This window comes from Hevea brasiliensis, chromosome 12, assembly GCF_030052815.1.
Source record: "Hevea brasiliensis isolate MT/VB/25A 57/8 chromosome 12, ASM3005281v1, whole genome shotgun sequence".
NCBI classification, from domain to species: Eukaryota; Viridiplantae; Streptophyta; class Magnoliopsida; order Malpighiales; family Euphorbiaceae; genus Hevea; species Hevea brasiliensis.
Genome location: NC_079504.1, coordinates 72,467,931 through 72,489,394, shown reverse-complemented (window position 1 = coordinate 72,489,394; position 21,464 = coordinate 72,467,931). Strand labels below are relative to the sequence as shown.

Here is a 21,464-nt window from a genome sequence, read left to right as displayed (position 1 = left end):
GATGCACCTCTATGGTGGTTATCATAGTGGTGGAGTTCGAGAAAAGGTTGATGATGTAGGTGGAAAGGAGGAGGAGAGACGTAAAGATTCATGAATTCTTTTTTCTTTTGGTTAAATTATTAAAAAAATATATATTTCTACTAATTATTTTTTTATTTCACATCATTACTTTTTTGTCCACATCACAACAGAGAATAGATAAAAATCATTTTTTTGTTAATAGTGTAAAATTTTAGAGTATTAATTCATCATAAAATAAAATATAAACCTTAAAATAAAGTACCGATGAAACTATTAGGTATTTTTTTTTATAAGTTTTTCTAAACTTAAAATTTATGCTGTTTTAATGGTTACTTTCAGATTAGGCATGAGATAAGACCTTTTTAAGTATAATTGAGGGATGTGAATCCAAATAAAAAAGTTTGGAGTTGTCAACGTGTCACTCATGGATTCATAATCAAGAGTTTCGGTTCTTATTCTAAATACCCTTGATATTTATTTTTTATTATTAAAGTGTCAATCATGGTTCTGGTAAAAAAATCATGTTGACTGCGCGTAAAGATATCCTTTTATCAATGATTGCACCTCTATTTTAGATTGTAGGAATTTAATTTTTATAGCAATCCTCATTTAATTAATTAAATATCTACATTGTGATCCTCACAAAAAAGTTTATGTAATGCAAATAAAAAATTAATCAAGAGTATAACTATTTTAATTTTGTTATTATAAAAATGAGTTTAATAAATTTTAAAATAAATATTTTTTATAAAATTTAAACAATTATATATAATTAAAATAATAAATATCACATTTTAATTAATTATATATAAAATTTATCATAAATATTTAATTTAAATTTATTAATTTTATTTTTTATCAAAATAAATTGAGGCTTGATAAAATTAGAGTAATTTATAATCTCGGTAAATATACATTTGATTTAATCATTTAGAGATTAAGTCAAGTATGAAATTTTATCGTTAAGATTTATTTAATATACTCTATATACGTTTTAAATTATAATTTATATAAAAAACTATATTAAATAAGTATAAATTAAATTCTCTCCATTTATTTTTTTATCATGTTTGAGTTTTGTATAATAATTAAGAAAATAATTAAATAATATTTTTTATAAAAATATATTAAAAATTAATTAAATTATTATTTATTTCACTTAATTACTTTAATTTATTTAATTTTAAAAAATTATATAAATATTTATTATATTTAATAAAAATAAAGAGTTAAATTAAAAAAATTAATATTTCTTAATATTTTAAATAAGATAAAGAATTTAAAAAAAATTAAATATGAATAATTTTTCATATTAATGAGATGATTTAAATGACCGTATATGTTTCCTGCCAATCGTTAATCATAGTGCAATTCAAACTCCAGAACGAATTTCTAAAAGAACTTGACCAACGCATATAGACTTGAATTATGAAGAACGATGTTGAAGATGAAACAGCAACGGCTACACAATAGCAGGAGCCAGCGACAGGTCGTGACCAACGGTAACTTCGCAGTAGTTGCTTTGGGACCCACAACTACATTGCCACTCGCAAATCACAATCTTATCAACAAAGCGAAACCAACACGAACTAATAAAAGAGTCAAACAAAAACTCCTTTTTTTCACACACTGTTATTCTTATCACATATGTAACGTGTTTGAACGTCTAACTTACCAACACTCAAACTCGCTTACGCGCATACACTGAGCCTAAGGTAGAATGCTCACTCATTTCTTTCTTTCTTTCATTTTTTTTTTCCAAATAAATCAGAAAAATTATCAAATATTATCAAAATTTTTAAAATTTTATAATTTTTACATAAATAATTCATTTAAAAAAAATAAAATTCTTTCACTTGTTCTACTTATTTGAAAACTAAAATTTTATAAAAAATTAATTTAATTATTTTTTATTAATTTTAATATTTACAATGAAATAATATTTTATTTTCAATTAAAAAAATTCTTTTTAAATAAAAATAAAAATTAAGCATTCTTATATAAGAATTCAATCATACTCTTTTCTTATAAATAATTTATTTCAATAAATAATTTATTTCAATGGAAGTTATTTCTCTTATTTATAAATTAAAATTTTATAAGAATTTAATTCAATAGATTTTTTTTAATAAATTTTAGTTAACTTAAAAAAATTATTTAAAAGAAATAAAAATTAAAGATGAATATTTGAGAATTTAATTATTTTTTGTAAATAATTTATTTTAAAAAATTGAATTAAATCATACAATATTCAAATTTTCGAACAGATAATCAATAAATTTTAATTAATATTATTAGAATATTTTTATATTTATACAATCTCGATTTTGAATCCCAATGATAACTAATTGTTTAAAAAAAAAAAAAACAAAAACCTGCAAAATTTGAAGTCCTGAAACGATCAACATGGCGCCTTTTTTTTTTTTTTTTTTTCAACATAAAGATTGTTAGAAACAAAATCCCTCAAGGAGCACAAGCGCCCAAGAGGAAACTGCCTTAACCATCATCTGACCATTTCTAGTTAATAAAAGAACGTTCGAATGCCAAGGGTAAAATTGACATTTCGTAGATATAAGGATCGCTAATCAGTAATCACGCCACCGGTCAAAGCGTTTCATAAATAATTCCACACGGAACAAAATATTCTTCTTCTTTAAATACCTCTCTCCCTCTTCTTTCTTTATAGTCACTTGCCCTAGACAAAACGAACAGACAAACAAAGAACTTAAAAGGATGTCGTGCTCCGTTGCGGTCTCCAATTCTCCCGTATTCTCTCCTTCATCGTCTCTCTTCTGCAACAACAAAACTCCAGTGTTAATTTCTCCGTCACCGTCTGAAACTCTAACTCTAACACTAACCCATTTAAAAGCTTCGCAGGCTCCATCGTCATCATCTTCTTCTTCTCCATCATCTCCTTGCTCTCCTTTACGGCTTCGGCTTCAGAAACCACCCTCTGCCCTCCCTTCTTCTACTTTGGCTTCCACTTCGGCTTTGTCTTTGGGATCATCGGCGTCGGGGACGGTGTTGAAGAGGAAGAGGCCGGCGAGGCTTGATATTCCGGTGACGGCCATGGGGTTCGAAGTACCGATCACGCCGGCGGTTGAGGAAGCGGTGATAGAGAGAGAGGGGTCTGTATATTCCGTGTATTGTAAAAGAGGGAGAAGAGAGGCTATGGAGGATCGCTTCTCTGCTGTTCTCGACCTTCAGGGAGATCCCAAGCAGGTATGCTTTGTCTTACTTTCTTGTATCTGTCAACAATTTTTTTTTTTTTAACTTTTAAAAATAAAAAGTTAAGCTTAAATTGGATTTATCTGGTGAGTAGATTCATGGTTTCATGAATTTCAATTTTTTGTTTTAATTATTAGGTTTTCATGATCAAATACTGAAAATTTTCAGTATAGGCATTGAAATCTACTGAGCATAACCCTATGATTTGTATAATTAAGTTCCATTCGGTTTGTGATTACCTTTGAATTTGGTACCTTTGTGTGTCTTAAATGCAGGCTTTCTTTGGTATTTTTGATGGGCATGGAGGTTCTAAAGCTGCTCAGTATGCATCAGAATACTTAGATAAGAACATTGTAAAAGAAATTGACAAGAGGGATGAAGAACAACTTGAGGATGCAGTAAAACACGGCTATTTGAACACGGATTCTCAGTTTCTAAAGGAGGATTTGCGAGGTGGCTCGTGTTGCGTGACAGCTCTGGTTCGAAAGGGAAATCTTGTTGTATCCAATGTAGGAGATTGTCGTGCTGTGGTGAGCATAAGTGGTGTTGCTGAGGCCCTAACATCTGATCAACGCCCTTCTAGGGAAGATGAGAAGAACAGAATCGAGAACTTGGTAAGCAGCTTATCGACATCATGCAAAATTTGTTTTCAATTTCATACAGAACTTGTGGATTAACCCCATTTGAATTGCAATTAAAGGTTCATGATTTAACTTGTTGCAGGGTGGCTATGTTGATTTGATCCATGGTGTTTGGAGAATTCAAGGATCCTTGGCTGTATCCAGGGGTATTGGAGATGGCCATCTTAAGCAGTGGGTAATCGCTGAGCCTGAGACAAAAATTATAAAGATCAACCATGATCATGAGTTCTTGATACTAGCTTCTGATGGCTTGTGGGATAGGGTATATTCTTTAAAGCTTCGTAGTTGCATTTTTTCTTTTACAAATCTCGAACTTGGCACCTCATAGTTCTTTAGTGACTCGGTGTATCTTGTAGTTCCATAATTCTGAATGAATTTATTTTGATTTGGATTTAGGTTGGTAATCAGGAAGCAGTAAACATTGCTCGCCCATATTGCGTAGGAGTTGATAGACCAGAACCATTGGCTGCCTGTAAAAAGCTTGTCGATCTATCTGTTTCTCGAGGTTCCACAGATGATATTAGTGTAATGCTGATCCAGATGAAGTGCTATATCTAATTATGTTGTCATTCTTGGAATTACTGCTGACGTATCTGTTGATTCAGTCTAATCTAGTGCTAGTTTTGAAAACTCTGTGGATTTTTTTTCCCATGAGAGAAATAGACAGATCCATTCATTCATTTATTCTTTTTAGAATTATAATTTTATTTATAGTATGAAAATAATGACTTGTAAATCTTATTACATAAATAATTTTTCTGGAAATACATTCACCGTGTCTATGAGGTACTTGCACTTTATTTTTGACCTTCCATGTTTTAATAATTTTCCAGCATTTTACGTCAATTTTTAAGGTGGAAAAAAAAAAAATCTACATTGACGTTTCTTGGGATATTGAAATGTATCTATCTTGTTTGTGTGGCTGAATTACACAGACATCCCTAGGGTTTGCTAATATTTACTGGCCCTGTGTTTTGATAAGTACATTAATTAAACACTTCTATAATTTAACTTTGTTAGGTAAATCATCTTATTTTAAATGCTTGTGCCGTTAGTAATATGGGAAATACTAAATTACCCTTGTGATCAATTTAAGAATAAACCCTAAATTAATTGATCATATTAAACCCAAATTTTAATTAATCATAGTAAACACAAATTTTAAAATCGAGTTCCTCTCAATTTCTTACTTCATGCCTCATCTTTTGTCCAATCTTTTTAGTTTATATCATCGTCTCTCTCTCTCTAACTTTAGAGAGAATTTTTCTTTCTTTCAATTTTCACTTTTACCTCTGAGGTCAAGCCTCTGTTTTGCCAAAGCAACTTTCCTTACCCATTTGGGCAGGGAGGGACTTCTTTCCCTATATTGAAAGTGGATTTAATCCCTCCCCACCTTCGGGTGGAGTTGTGCATGAATAAGGAGACTACTGTTTTACAACAATTTTAGTGCTGAAATGGAGAGGGTTTCTTTATGATCTGCCTTATTTTGTTGTTTTGTGGCTTTACATGTAGGTTCTTGCTAAAGGGTTTAACCAAATATCCGCTTGGCTTTAGTTTCTTTGTTTTTGAGCTTTTTTTTCTGGGAGAGTGGATTGCAATATGGAATGGCACCTTGGGAGTAACTTTGCCGGGCTTGCTTTGATGGTTGTCAACCTTTTAGGCTCCAAGAGATTGAGATGCCATTTTGAGCTCTGCCTTCCACCTCTCCCTCTTGGTTGCCAGAATGGTACTATTTCTAACTGTTCCTGAGGTCCTCTTGTTGTTTTGGAAGAGAGGCTTTAATTGATAGCTTGAGGAGTTTCCTTGTGCTTCATTTGGTTTTTATCTGTAACACCCTCATCGTAGATAGTCCATACGTTATACTGTTTCGATGACTAACGTATGTTTAGACAACTAGAATGTAACTCCCCGAACCATCGAGTTATAAATAGTAATGTTTTTGGTCTGTGACTAGTACTATTCAAAGACACCTTGAGGACCAAAAATAAAATGAAAATTTAGTGAAATAAACACAATAAAAATTCAAGTGACCCAAAAATATAAGAACTCATCGGGTATATTGAAAGAGAGGGATTATGACGCAATGAGGGGCATTTTGGTTAATTCACCTCAATAATTGACTTTTGACCAAAATGTTAATTAAATTAAATGAAATTAATGAATTAAATTATGGGATGAAATTTGAAGAAAAATTTAAGAAATAAAAACTTAAAATTTCATTTCCAGTATGACAAAATTTAAAGTTTATGACTTATGGGCTTTTGATAATTAGATTCAATTATTTAATTAAAAGAAATACATAAGTATAAAAAAAAGACAAAACTCTCCATTTTCTCCCCTGTGCTGCCACCCTATTCTCCCTCTCCCTCTCCCTCTCTTTTCTTTCTTCTTTTTTCCTTCTTCCACTTACAACCCCTCTCAACCCTTGATTTTCTCCACTTTTTCTCCATGGGTTTTCTATCTAATTGGTAGAAAACATCAATTTTATCTTGGATTGAGAGATTTAAAAGCTAAGAGAACAAAAGAATTGAAAGAAATTAAAGATTAGAAGGGGTCACTTGAGGTAAGTTTCTTTTCATGTTAGATTAGTTGTATAGGTTTTAAATGAAGTTAACTTATGATGAAATTTCATGAGAAATTGAAAGGAAACATGCATGGAACCTAAACTAGGGTTTTGGCAAATTTGAGAAAAATTAGGGTTTGATGTATTTTAATGAAATTGATGGTGAAATCAAGCTTAGTTGAAGCAGTGTGCTTGATTGGGATAAAGAAATTGCATGAGATTTACATAAATTGAAATATCGAAGATTAGGGTTCATGGGAAAATTAAGGTTTTTGGTGCTATGAGTGCTATGGATGTGTTAATGCTAAATTATAGTTATTTGGGGTGAATTAAATATGAATTGAGGTTGGTTAGTAGGAGTAATTGAAGAAATAAAAATTTGAACCTAGGGCAGAATTTTGCACACTGAGTTCAGTGTGTTTGACAGCCCATAAATTGAGCTACACAACTCCAATTGGTGTGAAACCAATTAGAAATGAAACTTAAGACATAGAGCTAGAATTTTCATGAAGAGACCCAACCTAAAATTGCCCAGAAATTGCCTGAAACTTGGCTAGAACTTTGAGATAAAATTCTGGAACCTGCAGAATTAGGCACATGAATAGTAAATTTTGAATGGCCATAACTCTCTCTAGAAAACTCTGATTTAGGTGATTATTGAACCAATGGAAACCTAAAACATAGTAGAACATTTCATATGAAGAATTTAAGGCCAAATTATAGACTTAACCCAATCAAATTGCTAAGCAAAATTGAGTCACCAAATTTGCAGAAAATCTACAAATTGATCATATGAACAGTAAATTTTGCAAGGCTATAACTCTCTCTAGAAAAGTCTGATTTAGGTGATTCTTGAACCAATAGAAATCTAAAACATAGTAGAATATTTCATATGAAGAACATAAGGCCAAATTATGGACTTAACCCAATCAAATTGCTAAGCAAAATTGAGTAACCAAATTTGCAGAAAATCTAGAAATCTGCAAGTTGACCATATAAACAGTAAACTTTGCAAGGTTATAACTCTCTCTAGAAAACTTCAATTTAGGTGATTCTTAAATCGATGAAAACTTAAAACATAGTAGAACATTTCATATGAAGAATTGGGAGCCAAATTATGAACGTGACCCGATCAAATTGTTAGCCAAATTTAAGTCACCAAAGTTGCCACAATCAGCCCCACATGAACAGTAAAATTCATTTGACTATAACTTTGGCTACACAACTCCAAATGAGTTGATTCAAAAAGGGAAATAAAGATGAGACCTAGATGGACAATTTTCATGAAAAACACCTCATCAAATTATTATTGAAACTAGGTAACAATTGGGTTCAAAGTTCAATATACCAAACTGCTAGAAAATCAAAACTTTCTAAAATTTGCAAAGCTAACTTGGGATGCATTAGACATTCATGTAATGAGTTCTTGGCAGCAATTGAGATTAGTATTTAGGTATTCTATTTGTGTATTTTCAGTAGAAAAAAAAGTTGGAATGGACAAGGAGAAGTAGGTAACAAGGAAGAAGAATTATTGAAGGTTTGTGCACAACTAATATTTTCTTTGTTTTTAAACTTGTAAATTGTTTGAAATGTGTTTATTTGAATGAGTTTGCTTTGAACAAATTTACTTATACTGAAATATAGTTTTTCTCTTGCATTTAAGAAATTTGGGTGATGGCACCTTTATGTGGATATTATGATGATTTGAATGTGTTTATTGGTTTATAAATGTGATTGTTAAGTAGAAAAATTTTGAAAATTGTTTTAAAACCACAGTTAGCATGACAGTCCCTTTTGGAACTCTCCAGTAGTAATGACTACTTGGGGTTGATAATGGATATTGATTGTGTCTCCCATTAATAACGGTTAGTGGGGTAAGACTACATGAGTACTCATTAGCTAGCTAGCCCTTCCCTCATTAATAACGGTTAGTGAGGTTGAGATTGCTTTGTTGTGGTGTACAACACAACACTGATCATGAAATTTTGTGTCATGGCCTAAATTGTGTGTTGATGTTGGCAACACTAATGCTTTGTGAATTGTGATTTATGAAGTGTGATTTCTCATTTGAAATGTTATTCCAATAAATGGCTCTTATGGACTTTGAACTGTTATGAAGTTTTCATGCTTAAGAAAAATGTGATTTATTATGCTTTAACAAATTGTGTTTTACCTTAAGTTTTAAAGTTATTAGTTGTGCACCAGTGAGTGATATACTCAGCGATAGCTTCTTTATGCTGTCGCAGGTAAGGGAAAGGAGAAGGATATCGAGTGAGAGACTTGGAAGCAGCATTTTAGTATTGATTGTGGGTATTTACGTTAGGTATACCCTTGTTATTCCTTCGGATTTATTTTGTACCTATATGTATGGATGTACAGACATTGAGCAGTTTGTATTAAAAAGCACTGCATTACTAAAGTATTTTGAATTTATAACTATTTGTATTTTATTTTGAGACTTATGGAAATGTAACCTTTGCAATATTTAGTCTATCATTATTTCCAATGAATGTTTATATTGAATTTTAACTATTCCTATGCAGTTTTTCACAAAAGAATTGATAAGATAAAAAACTATGATTTGTTTAAAATCCTTTGTAGCATAACTAATGGGTTATCGATAGGTGTAGTTTGGTAATTCATTACGTATGCTATGGGACCATGTCGTGCCTTGCAAGGGATAAGGTGTGACAAGTTTTAGTGGTATCAAAGCTTTGGTTTTCATACAAGTTTTGAAATTGCATATTTGAAAAATTTTGATAAGTACAACTGCTCAATTGTTATTAATTGATACCTATAGTGCATTACATCATAAATATGGACTAATGGAGGGAAATCTCCTTGTGTTGGTTGTCTAGGGAGTAGAATTCTTTATGATTTAGTATGGAAGAGGGGGATCATACAGTAGAGCAATCAGTAGCAGCTGAGGTATAGGGGGAGGCCCTAGCTCCTCGTAATGCTAGTGGATCGCTTCACCCGTCCCACCCATGCAGTTTCCTACTCAGTTTGCTCAGCAGATGGTTGCACTATTTCAGCAAATGGCTAGCAATATACCAGTCCAAGCTCTTATGCAAGCACCTCTAGTACAACCACCAACTCCAGCCAGACAATATGAAAAGTTAATGAACTATGGGGCAATAGAGTTCAAGGGTACAGTGGACCCATTAGAAGCTAAGCAATGGTTAAAACAGATGGAGAGGGTATTCAAGAAACTGCACTGCACCGATGATTTGAAGTTCAAATACTCGGTATCTCCACTGCATAGAGATGCATATGAGTGGTGGAAAACTATTCCTCATAGTTTGGTTGAGCCTCCTATGTTGACATGGGATGACTTTCTCAGAGAATTTAGACAGAAGTATGTTCCCGACACATATGTAGATATGAAGCTACAGGAGTTTCTCAGTTTGAAGCAAGGAAATAGGACTATAGCCGAGTATGAGAGAGACTTTTCCCGCCTCAGCCACTATACTGAAAGCCTACTCATTACCAGTAGAGATAGATGCAAACGGTTTGAGGCCGGGTTGAGGCCTAGCTTATGAATGCAAGTGGTTGGGTTCCGACATGAGAACTTCTAAGAGCTAATATCCCAAGCCTTGGAATTAGAAAGAATTGAGTTAGAAGGGGCCGTTAGAAAGGGAACAGAAGAAAAAGACAAAAGTGAGAAGGCTTCTGGTCAAGCGTCTAGCAGCAGTTCGGGTAAGAGGAAGAGCTTTGGGGGACCAAGTAACAGAGGATCTAGTAGGGGAAGATTCTTAGGGCAGAGGCTGCCTAGATCCAGACAGCAGACATCTAGGGGTTCCTTTCCTGTCTGTACTTGTGAAACCTATGGCAGGACTCATGGAGGAGTATGTTATAAGGCCATAGGAGCCTGTTACAACTGTGGTGGAAGTGGGCATTTTGCTAGAAATTGCACTAGTGCTCGTAGATCTGGGCCGCTTACTACCATTGAGGGTTCTGTTCAAGGTTCTGTTTCCAGAGGACAACAAACAGTTAGTAAAGGCAGAGGCAGGGGTAGAGGTAACACTTCTGGCAGCCAGCCTGATGAGCCAACTGTAAGCAGTGGTGCACTAGCCAAGGTGTACACCATACCCCAGAGGGATGAAGCTGAGACATCAGATGTTATGGCTGGTACTTTCTCCATCTTTGGTAGAGATGTATATGTCTTTGTTTGACCACAGTTCTACACATTCTTATGCTAGTGCCAGTATTGCATGCTCTGTTGCTATTCCTTGTGTGAAATTGGATTATGATGTGCTAGTGACTAGTCCTTTAGGACAAAAGATTAGGGTGAACAAATTGTATGAAGATTGTCCTTTGATGATTCAAAAACATACATTCCTGTCAGACTTAATTGAAATACCCTTCTGAGATTATGATATCATCTTAGGCATGGATTGGTTAGCCAGGAATCACGCCATGATTGACTGTATACTGAAGATAGTCACTTTTGGTCTTCCCGAGTATGCAAACGTAGTGATACATGGGGAGAGACAGTTATTGCCATCCAACATCATTTCTGTTGCACTTGCTAGAAAGATGATTAGAAAGGGATGTGAAGCTTATCTAGCTCATGTGATAGACACCTAGGTGGGGAGTCCAGATTTTAAAGATATTCCTACAGTATGGGATTTTCTGGATGTTTTTTCGGAAGAGTTGCCGAGATTGCCTCCAGAAAGAGAGGTGCAGTTTGAAATTAAGACTTTGCCTGGTGTGGAGCCAATCTCCATCACTCCTTATAGAATGGCACCTGCTGAGTTGAAAGAGTTAAAAGTGCAATTGCAGGAGTTGCTAGATAAGGGTTTCATCTGCCCTAACGTGTCACCTTGGGGAGCACCAGTATTGTTTGTGAAGAAGAAGGATGGTACTCTCCATCTATGCATAGACTACAGACAGTTGAATAAGTTGACCATAAAGAGCAGATATCCTTTGCCACGGATTGATGATCTATTTGATCAGTTGAAGGATGCAACTGTATTCTCCAAAATTGATTTGAGATCGGGCTACTATCAGTTGAGGGTGCAGGAGCAGAGTATTCCTAAAACTGCCTTTAGGACTCGGTATGGCCATTATGAGTTCTTGGTGATGCCATTCGAGTTGACTAATGCTCCAGCTGCTTTTATGGGCCTGATGAACACTATCTTCAGGCCATATTTGGATCAGTTTTTAGTGGTGTTCATTGATGATATTTTGGTGTACTCAAAGAATGCAGAAGAACATGACAAGCACTTGAGGATAGTGTTGCAGACTTTGAGGGAGAAATAGTTGTATGCCAAACTGTCAAAATGTGAGTTTTGGCTGAAGGAGATTACATTTTTGGGGCATATTGTATCTTCAGAGGGTATCCAGGTGGATCCTAGTAAAGTAGAAGCCATTCTTAATTGGAAGCCATCCAAAAATGTCACAGAAGTTCGGAATTTCCTTGGTTTAGCTGAGTATTATAGAAGGTTTGTGAAGAGATTCTTCATGCTAGCATCTCCACTGACTAAGCTACTTAGGAAGGATGTGAAATTTTAGTAGACTGATCGGTGCTAGGAAAGTTTTGATGAGTTAAAGAGGCGTTTAACTTAAGCTTCAGTATTAACTTTGCCTACCTTAGGTAAAGAGTACACCATATACAGTGATGCTTCTCATAATAGATTGGGCTATTTGTTGATGCAAGATAGAAATGTCATTGCCTATGCTTCATGCTGGCTTAAACCACATGAGAGGAATTATTCTACACGCAACTTAGAGCTGGTAGCCATTGTCTTTGCCATGAAGGTCTGGAGACATTACTTGTATGGGGAGAGATGTTATATATACACAAATCATAAAAGTTTGAAGTACTTGGGCACACAGAAGGAGTTGAATTTGAGACAGAGGAGATGGTTAGAGCTGATAAAAAATTATGATTGCTTGATAGACTATCAGCCTGGAAAGGCAAATATTGTAGCTGATACTTTAAGTCGCAAGATTATTGCTAGTTTGAGAGTTTCTCCATTGTCCATGATGCATGAGTTAAGGGCATTGCATGCTAACCTGGAGATTGATGAAAATGGGTAGATGGTAACTACTTGGCAAGTGAAGCCAATGTTGACAGAACAAATTAAAGCAGCTGCACAGAATGATGATAAGTATGTAAAGTTGGTGGAAGAGGCTCGGGATGGCAAGAAATCGGAGTTGTCAATAAATAACGAGGGCTTGTTGTTATATCAAAGCAGAATGTGCATTCCCGATAATTTTAAAGGAACACATGATTCACCTTTTGTGATGCACCCTGATCGAACCAAAATGTACAGAAGTGTGAAAGAGCACTATTGGTGGAGGGGAATGAAGAAAGACATTGCAGAATATGTTGCCAAATGCCTAACTTGTCAGCAAGTAAAGGCAGAACACTAAGTGCTTGCAGGGTTGCTACAGCCATTGCCAATTCTCGAGTGGAAATCAGAGAGAATCACTATGGATTTCATGACAGCACTTCCACGTACATAAAAGAATCATGATGCAGTTTGGGTTATTATTGATAGATTGACCAAGTCTGCACAATTTTTGCCAGTGAGGATGTATTACAGCTTGGAAAGATTGGCCAAAATGTACATTGATGAAGTGGTGAGGTTGCATGGAGTGCCAGTGTCAATTGTGTCCGACAGAGACCCAAGGTTCACTTTTAGATTCTGGGGTAGTCTCCAAAAAGCTTTGGAAACTAGATTGAACTTCAGTACAACATTCCATCCACAGACAGATGGCCAGTCTGAAAGTATCATTTAGATTTTGGAGGACATGCTTCGAGCTTGTGTGATTGAATTTGAGGGAAGTTAGGACTCACACTTGCCTTTGATTGAATTTACCTACAACAATAGTTATCAGTCAAGCATTGGAATGCCTCCATATGAAGCACTTTATGGCAGAAAGTGTAGAACTCCCTTGTGTTGGGATGAAGTGGGCGAGAGGAAGTTGATTGGCCCAGAATTAGTGCAGCAGATGGAAGAAAAGGTTAAGATCATTAGAGACAGACTTAAAGTTGCATCGGATAGACAGAAGTCCTACATTGATCTAAAGAGAAGAGATATTCTGTACAGTATGGGGGACAAGGTGTTCCTAAAAGTTTCCCCATGAAAGAGGATCATGAGGTTTGGTAGGAAGGGAAAACTGAGTCATCGCTTCATTGGGCCATATGAGGTTCTGGAAAGAGTGGGTCCATTGGCAAATAGACTTGCATTGCCTCCGAAGTTGGAAAAGATTTACAATGTCTTCCATGTCTTCACGTTGAGAAGGTATATATTAGACCCCTCTCACATTTTACCAGTAGAGGAGATTGAGGTAAATCCAAACCTGACATATGATGAACAGCCCATACAAATCTTGGCATATGAGGTGAAGCAGCTGAGGAACAAGCAAATACCTCTGGTGAAAGTGCTGTGGAACCATCATTCAGGCCAAGAGGCTACATGGGAGCGTGAGGAGGACATGAAGAGACAGCACCCATAGCTATTCAGAGTCTGAGACCAAGTAAATTTCGAGGACAAAATTTTATTTTTAAGGAAGGGAGAATTGTAACACCCCGAACCACCGAGTTATAAATAGTACCATTTTTTGTCTATGACTAGTACTATTCAAAGACACCTTGAGGACCAAAAATAAAATGAAAATTTAGTGAGATAAATACAATAAAAATTCAAGTGATCTAAAAATATAAGAACTCACCGGGTATATTAAAAGAGAGGGATTATGACCCGATGAGGGGCATTTTGGTCAATTCATCTCAAGAGTTGACTTGTGACCAAAATGTTAATCAAATTAAATGAAATTAATGAATTGAATTATAGGGTGAAATTTGAAGAAAAATTTAAGAAATAAAAACTTAAAATTTCATTTCCATTATGAAAAAATTTAAATTTTATGACTTACGGGCTTTTGATAATTAGATTCAATTATTTAATTAAAAGAAATACATAAGTATAAAAGAAGACAAAACTCTCCATTTTCTCCCCTATGTGCCACCACCCTATTCTCCCTCTCCCTCTCTTTTCTTTCTTCTTTCTTCCTTCTTTCACTTACAACCCCTCTCAACCCTTGGTTTTTCCCACTTTTTCTCCATGGGTTTTCTATCTAATTGGTAAAAAACATCAACTTTATCTTGGATTGAGAGATTTAAAAGCTAAGAGAACAAAAGAATTGAAAGAAATTGAAGATTAGAAGGGGTCACTGGAGGTAAGTTTCTTTTCATGTTAGATTAGTTGTGTAAGCTTTAAATGAAGTTAACTTATGATGAAATTTCATGAGAAATTGGAAGGAAATATGCATGGGACCTAAACTAGGATTTTGGCCAATTTGGGAAAAATTAGGTTTTGATGTATTTTAATGAAATTGATGATGCAATCAAGCTTAGTTGAAGTAGTGTGCTTGATTGGGGTAAAGAAATTGCATGAGATTTGCATAAATTGAAATATGGAAGATTAGGGTTCATGGGAAAATTTAGGTTTTTGGTGCTATGAGTGCTACGGATGTGTCAATGCTAAATTATAGTCATTTGGGGTGAATTAAATGTGAATTGAGGTTGGTTAGTGAGAGTAATTGAAGAAATAAAAATTTGAACCTAAGGCAGAATTTTGCACACTGAGTTCACTGTGTTTGACAGCCCATAAATTGAGCTACACAACTCCAATTAGTGTGAAACCAATTGGAAATGAAACTCAAGATATAGGGCTAGAATTTTCATGAAGAGATCCAACCCAGAAACTGCTCAGAAATTGCCTAAAACTTTGCTTAAACTTAGAGATCAAATTCTGGAACCTGCAGAATTAGGCATGTGAATAGTAAATTTTGCATAGCCATAACTCTCTCTAGAAAACTATGATTTAGGTGATTCCTGAGCCAATGGAAACCTAAAACATATTGGAACATTTCATATGAAGAACTTAAGGCCAAATTATGGACTTAACTAAATCAAATTACTAAGTGAATTTGAGTCACCAAATCTGCAGAAAATCTGGAAATTTGCAAATTGACCATATGAACAGTAAAATTTGCAAGGCTATAACTCTCTCTAAAAAACTCTGATTTAGGTGATTCTTGAACCAATGGAAACCTAAAACATAGTAGAATATTTCATATAAAGAACTTAAGGCCAAATTACGGACTTAACCCAATCAAATTGCTAAGCAAAGTTGAGTTACCAAATCTACAGAAAATTTAGAAATCTGCAAATTGACCATATGAATAGTAAAATTTGCAAGGCTATAAATGTCTCTAGAAAACTCCAATTTAGGTGATTCTTAAATCGATGAAAACTTAAAACATAGTAGAACAAAGTTGAGTTACCAAATCTACAGAAAATTTAGAAATCTGCAAATTGACCATATGAATAGTAAAATTTGTAAGGCTATAAATGTCTCTAGAAAACTCCAATTTAGGTGATTCTTAAATCGATGAAAACTTAAAACATAGTAGAACATTTCATATGAAGAACTCGAAGCCAAATTATGAACGTAACCTGATCAAATTGTTATCCAAAGTTAAGTTACCAAAGCTGCCACAATCAGCCCCACGTGAACAGTAAAATTCATTTAACTATAACTTTGGCTACACAACTCCAAATGAGGTGATTCAAAAAGGGAAATAAAGATAAGACCTAGATGGACAATTTTGTTAGAGAACACCTCACCAAATTATTATTGAAACTAGTTAACAATTGGGTTCAAAGTTCAATATACCAAGCTGCCAGAAAACCAAAACTTTCTAAAATTTGCAAAGCTAACTTGGGATGCATTAGACATTCATGTAATGAGTCCTTGGTAGCAATTGAGATTAGTATTTAGGTATTCTATTTGTGTATTTTCAGTAGAAAAAAAAGTTGGAATGGACAAGGAGAAGTAGGTAACAAGGAAGAAGAATTATTGAAGGTTTGTGCACAACTAATATTTTCTTTGTTTTTAAACTTGTAAATTGTTTGAAATGTGTTTATTTGAATGAGTTTGCTTTGAACAAATTTACTTATACTGAAATATAGTTTTTCTCTTGCATTTAAGAAATTTGGGTGATGGCACCTTTATGTGGATATTATGATGATTTGAATGTGTTTATTGGTTTATAAATATGATTGTTGAGTGAAAAAATTTTGAAAACTTTTTTGAAACCACAGTTAGCATAATAGTCCCTTTCGGAACTCCCCAGTAGTAACGGCTACTTGGGGTTGATAATGGATATTGATTGTGTCTCTCATTAATAACGGTTAGTGGGGTAAGACTACATGAGTACTCATTAGCTAGCTAGCCCTTCCCTCATTAATAACGGTTAGTGAGGTTGAGATTGCTTTGTCGCGGTGTACAACACGGCACTGATCGTGAAATTTTGTGTCATGGCCTAAACTGTGTTGATGTTGGTAACACTAATGCTTTGTGAATTGTGATTTGTGAAATGTGATTTCTCATTTGAAATATTATTCCAATAAATGGCTCTTATGGACTTAGAACTATTGTGAAGTTTTCATGCTTAAGAAAAATGTGATTTATTAGGCTTTAACAAATTGTGTTTTACCTTAAGTTTTAAAGTTATTAATTGTGCACCACTGAGTGATATACTCAGTGATAGCTTCTTTATGCTGTCGCAGGTAATGGAAAGGAGAAGGCTACCAAGTGAGAGACTTGAAAGCAGCATTTTGGTATTGATTGTGGGTATTTACGTTAGGTATACCCTTGTGATTTCTTTAGATGTATTTTATACCTATATGTATGGATGTACGGACATTGAGCAGTTTGTATTAAAAAGTTGTGACACCCCTTACCCGTGTACAGTATACCCGAGTAAGTAATGCCACACGGTGTACCGGCACATTCTAATATACCTTAATTAATTGATACCATGCTTGTGAATATAATTTATGAAATATAATTTATTTTAGCCATTTATCAAAAGTATTATTTATTTGAGGTTCCGAAGATTTTAAAGAAAATCCGGCGGAGTACCGGCTAAAAATGGAGAAAACAGTTCTTCGGAACCTGTTAAAAACACTTCCAATATTTGTATTCCCTCATTTCAAACTTCAATATCCAAAATCTCAACAATATTTCTCAATTTCAGTTCTCAACAACCTTTTCATTTCTCAAACATCCATCACATGTGATAATCAAGTATAAATCACAAATAAACATTTACTTTTCGATTCACAAATAAAATTTTCATAATTTACATGAACATTAATATACATTACACAAGTTTAATTACATATGAGAAAATCAAAATTTATTACAGAATGCCAAAATGACACCTAGTGTCCTACCAATGCACTGCAGAAGTTGAGGTGACAAGGACACATGCGTAATCTGCAGGATGGACTCACCCAGTCTGTGGTCTACTGGGCTCACGATCGGGATCTCCAGTACCTACGCGTGGCGAAAGCAACGCGCTAAGCAATAATGCTTAGTGGTGCAATAATATAATAAAAGAAAATAGCAAGAAATTAAATGTGTAGTGAATGTGTACGTTTTATTTGTTTGGTATTTGTATATCATTTACTTTGTTCACTTTTATTCATTTGGTTGCCCCAAGTAACCTACACTAGACGACTGGACTGGATAACGAGTAAACTGGCACTGGGTATCTAGTACCTCGGGCCGCCACACCATCGGTCACATATGCATCTCCCGGTGTGCAGTACAGCTACCAAGTAGAATAATCTCGAGCACAAGGCCAATTCTCAATGCAAAGTCAGAATGGCTAAAAGCCATGAAATCACAGAATGGCATATTGCCATGTGCAGTACTGCTAACTGAACCCTATTGGCATGCCAAACTATCCAAACCAATCATGTTAGGTATACTAGGGCGTTTGAAACTTTTAAATTCTTCAATTTGTGCATTTCAAGTTTTGGTGTCACTATTCACCTCATTGGTCAACAAAAATGTTGACTTTTGGATAGAAAATGTGTACATTGACTTTGGCACTCCCAACATACCACATTTTACATTTAAAACTTGTTAGAATTGGTCACCATTACCATTTCTAACTTAAAACCAAGAGGGCAGAAAATTTCAGTTTTTGAGTCTAAGTTCACTGTTCCATTAAACACTGTTACAGTGAAAATTTGAAGAAATGACAAAAATGAAAGTTGTTCCTTATTTTTTCTAGTTGAATTTCCTTTTATGAATCACTCCATTTGGAGTTTTGTAGCTCCAGATATGGTCCAAAAACCACAGCTGGCCGGATTTCCATTCTGCAGAAATTACCATATCTACAGTAACATGAACAGTGACTGCCACTACCATTTGGGTTAGGTGCTGGCCATAATTTGGGGGAGGTTCCTTCATGAAAGTTGTTTGTCTATGTCTTAAATTGTTGCTGTAAAAATTTCAGGTCAATTGACCATATATACAGTGAGTTATGGCCAAATGAACAGTTACTGTTCATTTGGTCAATTCTGCAGAATCAGTTGCAGGGTATCCGGATTGGGGCCAAGTTTTGGTCCTCTTGCTTTGGTCTTTTGGGCATGGTTTCTTCAGCAAAAATGTGCCATTATAAGCCTAGTTTCATGTCCAATTGGCCAAACACCAATTGGACCAACACAGCCAAAGTTATGGCTGTGTAACTGGACTGGATTCTCAGTCCCCATTCTGTTGTCTTTAGTCAGCATAGTCATTCTCTTTGCCAAGCCATTTTTCAGTCCAATTTATGGTCAACATACCTAAAATGGTCACTAATTGACCATTAGAGTGTTCTTTAACAGTTTCATAAGCCAAGTCAAAGTTTCACTTCTCAAAACCCTAATGTCCAACTCAATTTACCCATAAACCTCAATTAGCACACTAGTTCAACATCCATGCATATTCATACCTTAAACACCAATTCTAGCTCACTTTAAGTCCATTAAAACAATCAAAACCATTCCTCTATTAGGGCTGCCGAATTCTATGGTGGACATACACATGAATTTGTTTCATTTATTTCACACTTTCTCATCCATTACAAGCCTCAATCATGGAATTAATGAGTTTTAACTACATATATGCACTAACCTCTTGTAGGGAGATTTTTCCCAAGCTCAAAACTTAACTTTCCTTCTTCTTCTTGGCTGCCTAGAGCTTGCTTAGGGTGTGTAGATTAATTTTTGTGAAGATAACTTAGGGTTTTGGGGTGAGGCTTGAGAGATCTTCAAGCTTGAGTGAGGAAGAAAAATGGAGGTTTGCTTCTTGGCTATGGTGTGGCTGAAATAGAGAAGGAGATGGCTGCCCAGGTTTTTTTCTTTTCCTTTGGTCTTTATTTACCTCTTTTATTAGTTAGATAAATGATAGTTTAAATGTGATTGGTGGCCAATTTTAAATGACATCACATTGATGTCATAATTTGCATATATTGTATTTTTCTTTTCTTTTCATCACTACTAACTTTCAATTCATTTTTCATCAATATTAATTCATATTTTAGTTCATAATAATTATTTACTTAACTGGACAAGTCGGTCAAAAATCACCTCCGAAGGCGAAATGACCAAAATGCCCTCCGTTTGGCTTAACGGGTCAAAATTGGCTGTACCGATTGAAAAATTTTTCTAGGTATTTTCTTGGCATTCTAATGCCATGGGAACCTCAATAACCCTTTTCTGGAGTACCAAAAATTATTTTATAATTTTTCCCCCGGGTCTAAGGCTCCTCGTTGCGAGAACCGCAACTTCCCTCTGATTACCCTTCGCTTGGGCACCGGCTCATTTAACTTGGTTGTATTTTATTTCTAAAATTTTTACTAAATTTTTCTTATTAATATTTGAGTTAATTATGGTCCCTCACTTAAGTTTAATTATTTTTTCGGACGTTCTAGCTGTTCGGACCGACACCAGTCACCGGGACAGTAGAATGTACGGAGTTGTTATCGGGAGGGTGTTACAAAAGCACTGCATTACTAAAGTATTTTGAGATTGTAACTATTTGTATTTTATTTTGAGACTTATAGAAATGTAACCTTTGCAATATTTAGTCTATTATTATTTCCAATGAATGTTTACATTAAATTTTAACTATTCCCATGCATTTTTTCACAAAAGAATTGATAAGATAAAAAGTTATGATTTGTTTAAAATCCTTTGTAGCATAACTAATGGGTTATCGGTAGGTGTAGTTTGGTAATTCATTAGGTATGCTATGGGAACTTATCGTGCCTTATAAGGGATAAGGTGTGACATAGAATGTCTGGAACTACACTTAAACTAGGGTGAGGAGAGATAAATTGATGAAATAAAGACCAAGGAAAATTAAGGAAAAATAAAAAAAAATGAAATGTAACAAGGTTAAAGAAGCCGGAACCACGGCGATGGGTGACCGTACCAAAAGTAACTACATAGATAGTTGACGACCCCAAACGTGCGAGGAACCTTAGGAAATAAATTTTTGGGACTTAATTAAAGGCTAACTGAGGTACAAATGACATTAAAAATATCAAAGAAATTTAGTTAATTGGTACAGATGAAAATGAAAATTAAAGAAACTGTCGGGTCAGGAATTTAGTTGATATTACTGAAAAAGTTTAACTATAACCCGAAGAGGGGCATTTTGGTCATTTGACACCTAGAGTCAACTTTTGACCTAAATTTCCATTAAAATGAGTGATATATAAATTTTGAAAATCCCATAAAAACATGAAACTATATGTAATGTAATTAAAGGAAACATGATGGGAATTATTAGAATTATTAACACTTTAATTATTATAATGAATAAACAAATTGTAGTGGAGTATAAATAGGCATAAGATGATAGATTTTAACCCACTCAACATCATCCTCCTCACTTCATTTCTCTTGGCCGAACCCTATTCCCATTTTTCCTCCATGAATTTTCATCTTCCAAGCTTAAAGTCCCTTTCAATTCTCAACATAAAACTCTAAGTCCCTTAATTAAAGTTCATCCCCACACCTTGGGAAGTTTATAGGCAGCCAAGAAAAGAAGAAATTTTAAAGTTTTTACAAGGTTGAGAAGCTGCCATTAAAGGTTAGTGCAAGTTTTCTTCTCCTTTTTATGTTAAGTCTTGAATTAAGGTTGAAA

General features: G+C 34.5%; 1 protein-coding gene across 1 annotated transcript; it reads left to right on the top strand.

Moving 5' to 3' along the window:
* Nucleotides 1–2,687: 2,687 nt before the first annotated feature.
* Nucleotides 2,688–4,657, top strand: LOC110664056 (probable protein phosphatase 2C 25). Its single transcript, XM_021823585.1, has 4 exons — nt 2,688–3,243; nt 3,525–3,863; nt 3,973–4,152; nt 4,287–4,657. The coding sequence occupies exons 1-4, from the start codon at nt 2,755–2,757 to the stop codon at nt 4,446–4,448; spliced, it is 1,170 nt and encodes a 389-aa protein (XP_021679277.1). The 5' UTR covers nt 2,688–2,754; the 3' UTR covers nt 4,449–4,657.
* The last annotated feature ends 16,807 nt before the right edge of the window (nt 4,658–21,464 follow it).